Below are 15,870 nucleotides of genomic sequence, written 5' to 3' on the forward strand. Positions count from 1 at the left end.
GTAAGTTAACGTAGGGTCGTACTTTTGAATGGTTTAACGAATTGAAGATCAAATAGATAATTTTCTTTAGTTAAATTACCTAGATAAGGGATAGTAGTGGTTTTAAGCTAATGGTCCTAATTACGGAAAAATAAAGAAAATGGAAGGATATCCGGAGTATGCAAATCAGGGAAATGTTGACCAAGATATCAGTTTGGGCTAGCGAAAGGTAATTATGTTTATGTTAAAGCTAAGATTGGAATGGTGTATATCTGGTTGGATGAGCCAATTACATAGACCTACTTATCTCTAGACTCTCGGAGTTCTCGTTGAGTAGTAAAAAGCATGTCATTAGCTTGTATAATTGAAATGTAACTATACCTTGGAGGTTATTCTCAGTAAAGTACTAGGTTTATTAGTAGTAAAAAGCATGTCTTATCCAAACCCTCGTTATCAGTTTGGATAACTGAATAACAATGTGCTGTGTTGATTGAACACTTATCACAAACGGAAGGAGTCCTTCGGGTTAAGTTGACAAAACCTTAAATGAAAACTAACAACCATTTCATCATACTAATGAGATCATACCAAATCAAACATTATATAGCATTAGAGTTGATATAGTGAAACTAAAGCAGATAGAAACCTAAAAAATACCTAACAGTTGATATGACTTAATCCTAGGGCAACAATCAAACAAGAACATGCAATAGGTTTGGGTCATACAGTCAAGGCACTAGCTAGATCTTAATAGCTCCTAAGAGGTCTCTTTGGAATAGTCAATAGGCATACTAGGTCATTCATGTCTCAATTCCTAAGTTCCGTGTCCTAAAAGCGCATTAGATGCCTCTCGGGATCTCAGGCCATACCGAGTTCATAGAATCTTCAGATACAGTATAACCATGGGTCTTAATCCTATGAAGTAGCTAAGTTCATATAGGTGGATAAGTCCTGATCACAACCTAGGTTAGTCAATCCTTAAGATGCTAGCATACAAATCTATTAGACTCACAAATTCAGCATAACAACAGTAACAGTACTAATTTAACATAACTACGCTAACCCAAACTTCTATCATGGAAACATACAGATTAATTAAGCTAATTTGGTAATATCAGAATGCATTATTAAACATAAATGGAAACAAAACATGTTTAATACAAAAGACAAGCGTTTCGGATAAAAAAACCTGAAAAGGCTGAAGAAATATGCCCGAGATCACAGGGACTCGCCGGGATATCCTCCGGAAAATAAAAGCTAAGCTAACTACTACTAAAAACTAACTAAAAAGCTTGAAAATATAAAGTGAAATACAAATTGAGTGTGTGTTGAAATGGATGGAAGAAGCCCTTTAAATAGACTAGGATTTTGCCTGCAAACGGCTGGCAGGCCGTTTAGCAAGCCGTTTGGAGGGGCCGTTTGGCTTGGTGGCCCGTATATGATGCCTGTTTGCACGGAATGTATGGTAGGCTGTTTCTCATAATGGTAGGCCGTTTTGCAAGCCGTTTGGCAAGTCGTTTGGCCTGCCCTGGTCAGCTTGTTTCCTGGATCTTAACTTGATTTCTTGTCTTTCACTGTTTTGGCTCTAGATTCTTCGTTTTAGCTCCGTTTTACTTGATTCTTTTTGAATTACCATTGTAATTACTTAATCTACATAATCAACCGATAAAGCGATAATTTTGGTGATAAAGTTTGGAACTTTATGCATTTAGGGCTTAATATCAGAGTAAAAACGTGACTTTTTGGCCGATATGAAGGCCCGAGGAGATTAGGTCCAAGTGCTACTGATTGTGGAGTATAGTTTTGAATGATGCATCCACTGCGTCTAGATAACTATACTGTGAATGTGGCAATGAATATCAGTAGACTCTAGCCCGATCAGCTAGGAGTCGTGTGCTCGTACAAGCCGCCGATCCTCATACTGTCTTTACTTGTATGCTAGTTCGTGGTTAGCATGTGTATGATGTGTAGTGTATAGCTTGTGTAATGCTTAAGCTATGTCTGTCATGTAGTATCCATTCACTTAGCGGCGCGTTAACCTCCCCCCCCCCCATTTACTCTCCTTGCAGGATTAGATACTACTAGTTGTATGAGTGTTACGGGCTGTTTGGAAGACATGTTTGACAAGACCCAACTCTGGTTGGCTAGTTGTGCCTTTGCACTCCGTGTTTTTTCTATACAGATTCCTGATAGTACGTCGTTTAAGCACCAGTATAAGTTTTGTTTTAAAATTTGGCAGGTGTAATTTTTTGGGGTTCCATTGACTCATATTAGTCACACACGATCCCGTGAATCAGTTCTGTATGTTCCTTGCCGTTTTATTTCAAGTATTGTGTGATTAGGGTTTTATGTGTGTTTTTTCAATGTATGTAAGTCTTGAAACCTTTTGATCTTTGTATATGAATCGGATGAGCTTCTAGGTTCTTGGTATATCTTCATATACATGTATTGAATAAGTGCTGGCATCTCTGGTTAGTAATCTTCAGTTCTTGTGATGGTCGTCTAGGTTGGTTCTCTGAAATTAGGGTTAGAAAACCCTAATTTTGGCTCTTTTTACTGGTTTTCCTCAAAGTTAGCTTTTAAAGTCATGTTTAGAAAAACTTAGTGGATTAGTGCATTTAATGAACTATTTTTCTAGAAAACATGTAGAATATGAGTAGATATCGTCAGTAAAAACATGACTTTTTACGCGATATCAAGTATCTCACACTTAGACTTTGGTTGTCCTCAAGCAAAAACTTCGATAATACTTTAAGTAAATAAAAACTTAGATGACCGTTAAATTAATTCTTTATGTTTTATAAAATAAATAATATGGTTTTCCTATTTTTAAAAATAGAGATGACATTTCCTAGGCCGTCTTTCCAATTCTCGCAAGCGTAGAATATACATGGCTAAGGTAATCTCATCGGTGTTCACTCATCACACAAGTGTTTAGGGTGAGCTATTCTAGTATTTGGGGATGCGCTTGATTAGCCAGTAATGTCTGCAGTTATCATCATAGGCTTGATCGAGAATCGAATCTTCACCACCTAAGTAGGTACAATGTCTAAATATCGATAGTAATCAGGAAAAGAGGTGTGGGGAGGTAAGTTTTGTGAAAGTTATGGAGCTTTGAGTATTTTTCCTTTCGAAGTTATATATTCTGTTTTCAGTGATGGAAACATAATGATTTTAGCTAGAACTTTAGTGTAGGTAAACTTCTAGGGATTATAGGTGGCTATTATATCTTTATGGTATAATATGTTAGCGATATTGAAAGTATTATTTAGTAAGGTGTATTTTTGTGAAGTTTGAGGGATCTGATGGTTTTGGATCTTTTGAAAGAATGGGTATGATATGCTCTCACAAACATACATAATATCTTTTAAATTTATACTTAAACGTGGACTCGACTATGTGACAAGCATTTGAGAAAAAATGACTCGGTAGTTGTAATTAGCAAGTTTTCTGTTTAAGGTTCGTCCCAAGAGAGCAGTGATTGCTAGTTGAATCGGTGAAAACTCATACTCATCCTAACGTTTGTTTGATTGGGGGGTTTTGAATTTTGAGATATTAAAGAAAGCAATTGCAAATTTAACTAAGAACTAGAAATGATTAAGTAATTATCGATGTTAAAAGCATGCACACTTGCTTAATCCACTTGAATCATTCGAATTGTTCTATTGTTCAATTAAGAGCTACTTGTGTTAAAACTTATACTAGTATCCCTACTAGATGTTCTTTTGATCAAATCAATACTTGCAAATTTCCATAAGCTTATATCAATTGATCTAGTTGAATCATGCAATTATCATTAGTATTTAGCCTAGGTTAAAGTCCCCTAAAACCTTTTGATAATTGAAATCCCTTAAGAAAACCAAACTTCACTATGTTGACTAAGGACCAATTGAAAACAAATCTGAACCAAGACCCCAATCCCTTGAAAGCCCAAATTTGATTGTATAGATCACCTAAGTGTTGAAGTACAAGTTGTTTCACTAATCAAATCCCTAAGAGAAGCTACACAACTCATATAATCAAAGTAAAGTCCAAAAGAAGCATAGCAAAGGATCTTTTGGCTAATTCTAATAACAAATCACGATCATCAACTCATAGATTCATCCAAACATAATCAATAACATAGATATGAACAATCCTTAGCTATCAAGCTTCATAAACAAGTGTACATCATAAAATCTAGCCATTCATGGCTAGAACAAGATCAATACAATTAATAATAGTAAATCTAAACATCATTAAGCAATAAATAAGAGTATATTGTACCAAACTTATGAAAATTATAATGAAGCTAGATGAAGAAGATGAAGATGATGGAGAACAAGCCCTGGATCTTGATTCAATCTTCAAATCCTTGATGTAGAATGAAAGAAATGATGAAAACTTGATGAAAATCTCAAGAATCTAACCATCAAACCCTAATCTGTAACACCTTAGGCAAATCTCACATCGCCCATGGACATGAGTGATCATGGGATTATAAGGTAATACTCATGCTTAAATGACACAACGCGTTTTGGGACCACAGACAGAGCGGTTGTGCGAGTACATTGTGGTTAAGCGTGCTTGGGAGAGAGCATTACCGGGATGGGTGACCTCCTGGGACAGTGCTTCTCGTGTGTGGTCGCCAAGAAAAAGTCGTGCGCCTGCGGGCAAAGTGGACGATATTGTGGTCATGTTAAGCTGGGGTGTTACAGAATGGTATCAGAGCCACTCATGTGTCGTTGGGGGTGGTGGGCCAAACCTCATCGAGGACGATGAGTCCCTGAGAGGGGGGTGATTGTAACACCTTAGGAAAATCCCACATCGCCCATGGACATGAGTGATCATGGGATTATAAGTTAGTACTCACTTTTAAATGACACAACGCGTTTTGGGACCACAGGTAGAGCGGGTGTGCGAGTACATTGTGGTTAAGCGTGCTCGGTAGAGAGCACTATCGGGATGGGTGACCTCCTGGGAAGTGCTTCTCGTGTGTGGTCGCCAAGAAAAAGCCTTGCGCCTGCGGGCAAAGCGGACAATATTGTGGTCATGTTAAGCTGGAGTGTTACATAATCTCCTCAGCCACCAACGCATTTACTGTTATATTCTATTCTTTTTATGAGAAAACCCTCATCTCATTCTATTTATACTTCTCCAAAACTGCCCAGAATTTACAGAGAAACATTATTCCTCTTTCAGGAACTTCGTTCCTGGGCCCATAATGTGGAATGTCGTTCTTCTTTGCTACAAACGTCGTTCCTGAATCATTCTCTAAATGCCAATTTTTTCTGTTTCCATTTCCTTTGTAAATTCCCAGGTAGAACGTCGTTCTTGGATTTGGAACACCGTTCTTAATATTGGAACGTCGTTCTGATGATAAGGAACGTTAGTTCCAGCACTTTGAAGTTTCTTGATACATTTTGCACACTTTGGTCAATTTTACACCAAATTCACACTTAGAACTACCATAGCACTCAGAACGCGATTAAAACCAAGATCTTAACTTTTAGAGCATAAAGGACATGAAAACCGAGTAAAACGAGGTAGATGTTATGTGAGAAACTTAGAGTGGATGAGCAATATCAAACCCCCTACATTTGAACGTTACTTATCCTCAAGCAAGCATAACAATAAACAAGTCTTGGAGATAAATAGCAATCAATGATCAAAGCCAAAGTGCAATAGTAGGGCAATAAATGATACCTCCATTAATGTGCACCTTGATAGCTAGAATGATCTCCAAATGCTTGCATTTGCTAAAGACCAAGCATAACCTCTTCTCCTCTTCCTCTTTCACAAACTAGCAAAAATTCGAAAAATTCAACAAACTCCAATTCATCAATTCATCAAATGGGACAATGGTGGGGGTGGTAATCCTTGACTATATCTTCAACTAAGCTTCAAAAGATATACCACTCCTCAAAATCAAGCTTTAAATCTTCAAACATCCTCAAATCAATCTAATTCAAGCCTAGACTAAACATCTACACATCTCCATACATCTTCAAAACAAACGATCAAACAACAAGCTCCCTAGAAAGGCTCAAATATCCACAAGATTTTTGATGTTATGCGAGGGGTATATGAAATAGTATTAATTTTTACAAGGAAATACTATTAAATACGATACAATTTTACACAAGTTATTTATTTATTTATAGAGTGGATATACCTAAACCTTGTTACAACACTTATAGGCAGTGTACCTAACGCTATATTTTAAAAACTATATTTGTAAAAATACAAAAACATATATAAGTAATATTATTATTATAAAAGGGGGTTTTTACCGTTTAATGACCGGTTTGTCAATTTTAAAACTTTAGTCGCAGTTAAAGCCTAATGTAAAATATTAAATATATAAAAGACTTAATTTAAAGCGTAAAGTAAATAACGATAATGAAATTGCGATAAATAAAAGTGCGATAAAATAAAATTGCGATAATTAAAAAGTATAATAATTAAAAGTGCAAATAAATAAAATGACAGTAAATAAAAGTGCGATAATTAAAAGTGCAATTAAATATGAAATAAAGGAATTATGCTTATTTAAACTTCCTTAATCATGATGTTCGACGTGTTCATTTTAGTTTATTACCATGAGTTAATTGTCCTTTGTCCTGGATTATTCAATATGTCCATACGGATTTGTCCATAACAGTCCATCAGTCATAAATATAAAGTGTGAAAGTCTTCGTCAAATTATTCTTATTCCCGAAGTCAAATATTCCAACTAATTGGGGATTCGAATTGTAACAAGGTCTTAATACTTTGTTTAATGAATACACCAGGTTATCGACAGCGTGTAATCCAAGGTTTTATTACTTTGTTAACAATTACACCAATTACCCTTGAATGTAATCCACCCCTGTTTCAACAAGTCTATTAACTATTAATCCAATTCCATGTCCGGTAAAATGAATAATTATTGGTATTTATAGATATCCCGCCCACCGTACCTAGTCAAGCGTATGTGGTTATATATAAATACGTCAAATTATAAGTTGATTTATTAAATTAACGAGGTATCATTTAGTTAATAATAAGCCCATTAATAGCCCATAGTCTAATTTTCACAAGTGTCGTTCTTTTATCCAAACTCCAATTATGGTCCAAAGCCCAATTACCCCGTCTTTAATATTTAGCCCAACATCACGATTACTTCGGCATTAAATAAGCATAATAATAACTTAGCTACGAGACATTAATTTAAAAAGGTTGAACATAACTTACAATGATTAAAAATAGCGTAGCGTTACACGGACAGAATTTCGACTTACACCCTTACAACATTCGCTAATATACCCTTATTATTATTATTAAAATGAAAATTAAAATTAAAGTTATAATATATATATATATATATATATATATATATATATATATATATATATATATATATATATATATATATATATATATATATATATATATATATATATATATATATATATATATATCGTTGAGTGATAGAAAGAAAAAGATGTTGATATTCGATCACCAAAACTACTTTTTATAGGGGTGTGGCCAGAAAAAGTGACCCATGCGATCGCATGGTTTTTGTGCCTCCAGGCCATGCGATCGCATGGCCGGCTGGATCCAGCCACATGCTTTTGTTTTTTTGTTTTGCCGACGTTTTGATAAATAAATATAATATATATATAATTTTAAGTATTAATTATATATTATATTATATTCATGTGCATAGTTGACTTGTAATTTTTAGTTCGTTGCATTGAGCGTTGAGAGTTGACTCTAGTCCCGGTTCCGGATTTTCGAACGTCCTTGCGTACAATTTAATATCTTGTATTTTGCGTTTTGCGTCTCGTACTCTTGTAATTTTTAGATGTTTCCCATCAATAATTTGAACCACTTTGATTGTACTTTGTACTTTTGAGCTTTTTGGTTGTTTGCGTCTTCAATTCGTCGAATATGTCTTTTGTCTTCACCTTTTATTATTTAAACGAATATCACTTGTAAATAGAACAATTGCAACTAAAAGCTTGTCTTTCTTGAGGAATAATGGTATGAAATATATGTTCGTTTTAGCATTATCAATTTTGCAATTAAGAGTTATCATATCAAGATTCAAGCTTTTTAGTACAAACCTTTCTAGGAGAGTTCTTCAAACCATCACAAGCATAAACCTCACCTTCATACCCCACTTTCATCACCACTAATGATCAAGAACTACCCAAAAGCTTCACCTCGGTGTAATGGAGTGCCAAATTACATGAGTCACCCAAGAAAATGTTTAAGCCTTAAGGAAGACAAGGCTTTTAAAGAAAACCATTTTTTCGTTTTTAGAAAGGGAAAACGAGTCAAGTTGTGAAACAAGACAAGTTTTCCAAAAACATTGTTTTCAAGATTTGTGCATTCCAAAGCCATCTCGGTTTTGGGAAAACTACATGGATAGCTATTGCCTCGGTATGTCACAAAAGTGAACTTCCTTCATGCGATGAGACAAAAGCTATGTTGAGCTTATAAGGTTGTGTGCATACAAGCCACCCCGGTGGTAGGATGGCCGCACGGGTAGCTACTTTCCTGGTAAACATACTACTCGGTGTCAATAGCGATGGGAAAGTAACTACATTGGGTGTGAGATTAACGGTAGGTCTATTGCATGATACTTGGAAGACTTTACTTCCAAGCTCAAGTCTTTTAGTTCACAAATTAACTTGGAAGACTTTACTTCCAAGTTTGGAAGACTTGACTTCCAAAAATGAGATATGGGAGGTCTCGAATCTCCTGAGAGTTTCATAGCTCAAGGCTTTTATTCACTTAGCTACTTCCCACATAATAAGCTTTTATGCTTATATTGAGAAAGGGTAGGAAGTAGAAACTACCTCTCCATAATTAATCGAACAAATGTGCCAAAGCTTTTTGCTATGGCATTTGTTGTCTAGCAACACTAGTACGAAGCCATTGCTCCTAAAAAGAAAAAGTACATTGTGAAGCTCGGTGGCTCCTCTTCCCACGGTATGATACATCGGTTGAAACATCATGAAATATTGAGATAACCAATATCAATATGAAATGATGTGGATTAGGAAGTATCCCACACCAAGTAAAACGACACTCGGGAGTCTTGACTCCCTTTATTAGATGGACTTGAATCATCCGAAAGTGTTAAAGCTTAAAGCTTTAAACACTTGAGTTTTGGGACACGCAAGGAAGAATTTACTTCCATGCAAAAGCTTTGATTTTTCTTTTGATTTCATCATTTTAAGCACAAAAATTATTTGGAAGTGAGAGACTTTACTCCCACTTGAGAAATGCAAACATGAAAGGAAGACTTTACTTCCTTAGGGCTTGAATCACAAGGAAAAGACTTTAGTTTTTCTTTTGAAAATACAAGTTTTGTTACCATTTAATTATTTATGATATGAGTTAATGTAATGGTAAGAACTTGTTCCAAAAATTTTATCAACATTGCAAGTTTAATCTTTGATGAGTGTATGTGACAAGTTTAACCCGAAAAGTTCAAAATGACCCAAGATTTTAACCCTCCCCCTACATTTAGTGTGATGCAATGCCCTCATTGCATTGAACGATGAAATTAGTAAAAATGAAGGACATTTTGAAATAGAATAGAAGAGAGAAGAGAAAGAAAAACCGAAATAGATCAAATGATATTTGTTGTCACTAATCGGAATAAACTTAGTCACCAATATTGCTTGCATGTTGTTGTACCACTTGTTGAGCCAAAAGAAGGAGCCAATTGCATATAGCATTCCCTATAATTTTAAGTATGCTCACAAGGTACAAAATGTGTGGGCGATACTTGAATAAGTATGTGCACCCACAATAGAATCACAAACATCCAATCTCATTACTAAAATAACCAATCATTCACAAGCATAAAAAGTTTCATAACCTAATAACCAAATCATCACAACACAAACGAATGATAATCTCTATGCTAAATAAACAAGCATAAGATAGTAATAAAACTAACAACACATGCATAACCATGATAATGAATATCAACATCACAATCCTAAACAAGTGTCAAATTATTACATACCCAATTTAAATTCATAATTGTTTTATTCATGAATCACATGTCATCCGGATACAAATAAACTACCATTAAACAACTACAAACTAATCAACCAAATTGTTCAACCTGCAACCAAATTCAACCACAAACCATCATCAAATTGTTTCAATCCCCAAACTATTCCGCCCATCATTATTACATCATCAATTGTTTAAACTAGTTTCATGAACCACAAACTAACAAAGTTTAGAAAGTAAGAACCAACACCAAGCATGAGGTGTCGTTCCCCTCATTGCCAAATATTCTAATTTGACCACCCGCTCGGACCATATGGATCTCCACTTTGATCGCACATTTCGGCCCTTCGCCTTTCTTCCCCCGCTTGTCGTTTTCGCTCTAGATCATGCAATCATTTTATTTTCCTAGTTATGCATGGCTTGGGCATATTGTGCCAGATAGTCATAATTATAAGGAGTTGGAAAAGGTGGTGGTGGAATTGTATCCAGGAAAGGACTCCATGGCTCACGGTGTGGTAGTGGGGCTTCGAGGTTCACTCTCATAGTTTCAATCGAACGGCAAAGCCATTAGATATCTCAGCCATGTCCCGCTTGAGTGTACTCGATGCCGTATAGGCGTCGGTTCATCCCACCAATTTGGTCACTAATAAACTCCCGATCTTGCGGGCTAAGATTATACACCCCTGGTGCTGGTGTACTCGAACTCCCGCTACCCCCAGCCTGATTTTGGTCGGTCACAAAGGTTTGTGTTTGGCTTGGTTCAATTCCTCCTCTAAACTCAACATAAACATCACCCTGCTTCTGTAAAATATCACAACCTAGATAATCGGTCATGTTTGTCTTCTTCATATCCCTCTTCTCACCTACTAACCCATCTAGATTGACGTTAAAGAATTTGGCCAGCAAAGTCACAAAATGGCCACTAGTCGAAGGCTTTAGAGCCTTCGTAACATCATCATCATGAAGGATGTAGGCGATGGTGTTTGGAATGTGTGGATTCCAACCATTAAAGATTATATGGTTTAGCCAAACATCCATATGGGACATCTTCTCAAAGTTTTCAGCTCGGTTGTTTATCACACGCGAAATAACCATATGGATCATACGGCGGGTGAGGGACCTAATGTTTGTCATCGAAGTCTTTCTGGGGATGAAGGGTCCATTGGCCATGAGACCCCATTTTTGGTTGAAATCAAAAGTCAAGAGAAAATTGTGGCAATTTTTCAAGTACTCCCACAAAGTGCTCGGGTTGTTATAGTACTCTCTATAAACTCCTAGAATCCTAATCCACTCCATTAAACTCAAACTCCTCTCAACACCCCCCCAAACAAAAAGTCATATAACTCGCATCAGTAAGTGACCTAGGACGTGGTCTAAAGCTCATTGTGGTGAGAAACTCCCTTGTGAGAGTTGGGTATGTGGCCCCTTGCATGATAAAGAGTGGCCACCAAGGGTTTATAGTTTGCTTGTTCGTTGGATCCGGGCAAACTACTATGCATTTCAAAAGGTTGTTATATTTGCCATGGTCTTTTAGGGGTTTCTAATCAATGTACTTGGCAATGCTAACTTTTTTAGCAAGTTGGGCATTCAATCGACTATGCCACACATCCTCATCTTCTAAGTTAAAAATGGCTTGTAGCCATGGGTGTATGTAATAACCTTGGGCTCCATCATCATCGTTAGGTGGTGAGTCATGTGGTGGTAGTGGTGGAGGTGGTGGCTCTTGCCTTGTGCGTTTAGCCCTTATTGCTTTTAGGTGAGAGGTGCCATCTTCGGTTTCTTTCCCTTTGCTTTTGCCTTTTCCTTCCTGAAATAGAACAATAACAACAACAAAAACCACATTTGAACCAAGTTAGAATTAGTGTTACCATACCACAATCAACTCAAAAAAGGGGTAACTCACCCTACATTTAAGCTTAATAATCAATCATCACAATCTATCACATAAAAGCTTCAAACTTGCAATGTTTTGGCCAAATAGTCAATGTGTAACAATGGTACAATGGTCAATTCAGGTCAACCAAATAGGTGCAATTCTAGCAAACCTAAATAACCTTGCAAGCATACCGAAAGCACACATTAAAACTATAGGTCATAGTATTCCACGCTTCAAAAAAACTAATTCAAACGTCAAAGAGTCAAAGCTAGTCAAACCCTAAAGTCATAAACCCTAATTTGCAAATTCATAGCGAAGAATCACCAATTTTTAAGGAATAAATGACAATAACAGGATGGTAGACAAGTACTTAACCCTAGAGAACACCCAATTTCATCTCAATTGACCGATTACAAAAATCCCAAAATTGAAGAACCCTAGATTTTTAAAGTTGTAATTAATGCAATTAATAATGATAAACATGTAAATCAACAACAATGTAGTCTAGATTCAATAATTTTAATAACTATCAACCAAAATCAAACATTATCATCATATTAAGCAAATAGAGATAATAAAGCATGAACATCACATATAATTAAGCAATTAAACAACAAAGAAGTGAGAATCATACCCTAAGAAAGTTCATTGTTGATGATTATGCGAGATTCCTGATGATTAATGACTAATTAGTATGTTAAAATTAGGGTTTGTAAGTGTGGGTGTCGGACTAGAGAGAAAAAGATATGTGGGTGTGAAAAAGTGATTCAAAATCAGGCCCAAAACACATTAAAATGGGTACAGGAACGTCATTCCATAAAGTGAAAAGTCGTTCCAATGGATTGCCAGGAAACAGGAACGGGGTTCCAGAATCAATAACGTCGTTCCTTTACTAACCAGGAACGTCGTTCCTTAAGTAGGAACGTCGTTCCTCAAACTTCCCAGAAAGTGCTTATGTTAACATATCTAATCAAGACTGTCGTTCCAGGGACCAGCACATCGTTCCTTACTAAGAAATGCAGTTTTTCAACATAAAACACACTCTAACCCATTCACCAACTATTTTTGATCTTTTCTAGTTTACCCAAATGCATGAAATGCAACCTAAATGCTAATTCAAGCTATAAAAAGTCAATATCATACAAGTCTACATGAAATGCAACTAAATGAGCTATGTACACAATTGTGGAAAGTGTTTAACGAGTCTATCACCCGACTCCAATCCACTTAAGCTTTCAACTAATGCCGGGGTGGTAAATCTCCCCTCCCTTTGAGCTAAGGGAACCACCACCTTGAGAACTATCATTTAACATTAACAACAACCAATTGTCCATCACCTTAGCTTCATTAATCAATTCCTTAAGTTTTCACTTCTCACGTTTTGACAAGTTTGACACTAGGCGTTTCCTCAAGTGCTCATCCCTATTGGATAATGCACGATGTATCAGCCCATGTAACTTCCTCATGGACTTTTCAATTGTATCAACTTGATCTTTTTGTGAACTTAGGGTTTTTTTGGTCAATTCTCCACCACATTTAGTTGGTGAACCAACTTGAGTTGTGCTTGTAGTGCATTTCACACTAGCAACAACTTGTGGTGTGTTCATGGGCATTGGTGGCAATTTGTTGTATTTACAACGAAATCTCATGCACTTGCCTTTGTCTCTAAGGGTCAACTTTTCGGTTCTAAAGTCAAATAAAGAACCCTCGGTTGCTAAAAATGGTCTTTCCAAACCAAGGGGCACAACCGGGTCTTCCTTTATATCCACAATGATAAAATCGGCCGAGAATTTCATTTTTCCTACTTTCAAAATTAAGTCTTCGGCGATCCCCATATAAGGGCTAATGGATTAGTAAATTAACTTTACTCCCATTTGGTGGGTGAAAGGTTACCTTGGCCTAACCTTTGATAGATAGAATAGGGTATAAAGTTGATACTAGCCCCCGAGTCAGCTAACGATGTAAGCATCTTCGATCCGTTCACATTGCATGGGATGAGGAAAGGCCTGGGATCGCCCATTTTTTGTGGTAGGTTACATTTCTGTAAAATCCCATCACACTCCCTCTTTAGGAAAGTGGTAGATGCTTGCTTAACTTCTCCCTTCTTGGCCATAAGTGACTTCAAGAATTTCCCATAGTTGGACATATTCTCGAGCACCTTCGCCAAGGGGAGTTTAACATAGATATTCTCATTCTCGGTTAAGGTTGACTTACAGTCCACATCCTTTGGATGTGTAGGAATCAATGATTGGGGATATGCGACTGGTGCCTCATATTTCTCTTTGGTTGATGTAGCAAGAACCTCGACCTCGTACCTTTGCTCCTTTGCATTTAAGACATTTCCTACCTTTGCTCCTTTTTCTACCTTATTCAATTCAATTTTCTCAAAATTACTTCCCAATTGCTTGTATGGTAACTTGGTAGCTTCTATGGACATCAGACTCTTTACACTATAAGGAATGTACTCCGCTACTTCTGAATCATCCAAAAACTTAAATACCCCAAGCTCCATTGTATAGATTTTAAATGCCTTATCCATATCAAACTCCTCCTCTTCAACATCAAATGTAAAATATGAGGACTATCATGTTGCTCTTCTTCTTTGATTAACAATATTGAATTCACTTGAGCATAATTTGAATTAGGTGTGGAATTTGATGAACTCGCTTGGTTGTTGCTTCAATTGGGATTGTTGCTCTCGATAGGAATGACTCTTGTGTAGTTGTGGTTTTGGTTTTGTTGGTTTTGGTGAGATTGTTGATTGTTTTGGTTGTTGTTGTAATTGTTATTGGGGGATGAATTCTGTGTTTGATGGTAAAGTACCTTGAGGTCTTTTGACAACTTGGTTTGAAAGCCTTCCAACGATACTCTCAAGTTTTTGAAATGAGGATTGTTGATGTCTTAATTGTTGCTTTAAGAACTCATTCTCCTTAGTTAGAAATGATTCGGTTGTCTCCACCTTCTTTATGTAATTTTTCATCACCTCCTCTAGACTCTTCGAAGGTTGAGATGATTGAAAGTTTTGTTGAGGTTGTTGATTGTAACCTTGGTTATTTTGTTGTTGGGAATAACCTTGGTTTTTTTTATAACTTTGATTGTTTTGGTAACTTGAGTTGGTTTGATTGTTATAAGGTTGGGTGTTATATGGTTATTGTTTTTGTGATTGGAAGTTGTTGTTTCGGTTTTGGTTATAGTTTGGGTTGTAACCTTGGTTTCAGTTTTGGTTTGTAAATCCGGGTGGTGGGTTGGTTTGAGTATTGAAGGAGACTTGTCTTTGATTAGGATTGAAGTAGCCTTGGCTTGACGAACTGCCCCTTTGATAATTTTGATTACTCACATAATTGACATGAGCATCCGAGTTCATGGGGATATCGTCCAAATTAATATGGTTGCATTGGTTGATTTGAGGACAATTCTTTGTGAGATGAGGTCCATTGCATCTTTGTTGCTATGCTACGCACCTCCGATTCACATGTAACTTGTTCTAACATGCTTATATATGATTATAAACCTCAGAAAAATAGTTCGGGACCCGACCGGAATGTGTTGACTTTTTCATTGACATTGACTTGACCAAAGTTGACTTTTGTCCAAACTTAACCAATACTTGTTTAAACCGTTCTAATCTTCTTGCATACTTGATTCTTGCATGAAACTTGACAACTTGATTCACATGCTTTATAATCGAGTCGTAATGAGCCATAGGACTAATTGAACACTTTGACCAACCGTGTTTACCGATATTGATACGTACCTATTTGTTTAGGTCAAGACTAGCATTCGTTCTTGCACACGTTACTTTGTGAAGTACATTTTACTATTCGTGCAACCAAGGTGAGATCATAGTCCCACCTTTTCAACAACTTTTACTTTTAAACTATGGGATGAGAAACATATACGTATCATACTTTTATGCTTTGAACACAAGTACGAAAACAAACATTCGACAGCGAGTTAGAATAAAAAGCCTCAATTCAATTATCATTAGATACACTTGCAAGGTGTAAACTTGA

At 36.4% G+C, this 15,870-nt stretch overlaps 1 protein-coding gene across 1 annotated transcript; it reads right to left on the reverse strand.

Moving 5' to 3' along the window:
* Window positions 1–13,721: 13,721 nt before the first annotated feature.
* LOC139868217 (uncharacterized) lies at window positions 13,722–14,369 on the reverse strand. Its single transcript, XM_071856548.1, has one exon. It carries the CDS (start codon window positions 14,367–14,369, stop codon window positions 13,722–13,724), a length of 648 nt encoding a protein of 215 aa, XP_071712649.1.
* Window positions 14,370–15,870: the final 1,501 nt, after the last annotated feature.

Source organism: Rutidosis leptorrhynchoides, chromosome 9, assembly GCF_046630445.1.
Source record: "Rutidosis leptorrhynchoides isolate AG116_Rl617_1_P2 chromosome 9, CSIRO_AGI_Rlap_v1, whole genome shotgun sequence".
NCBI lineage: Eukaryota > Viridiplantae > Streptophyta > Magnoliopsida > Asterales > Asteraceae > Rutidosis > Rutidosis leptorrhynchoides.

Excerpts from the sequence above, each read along its gene's own strand:
- LOC139868217 (XM_071856548.1), bottom strand. The coding sequence starts at position 14,369 with ATGGAGCTTGGGGTATTTAAGTTTTTGGATGATTCAGAAGTAGCGGAG.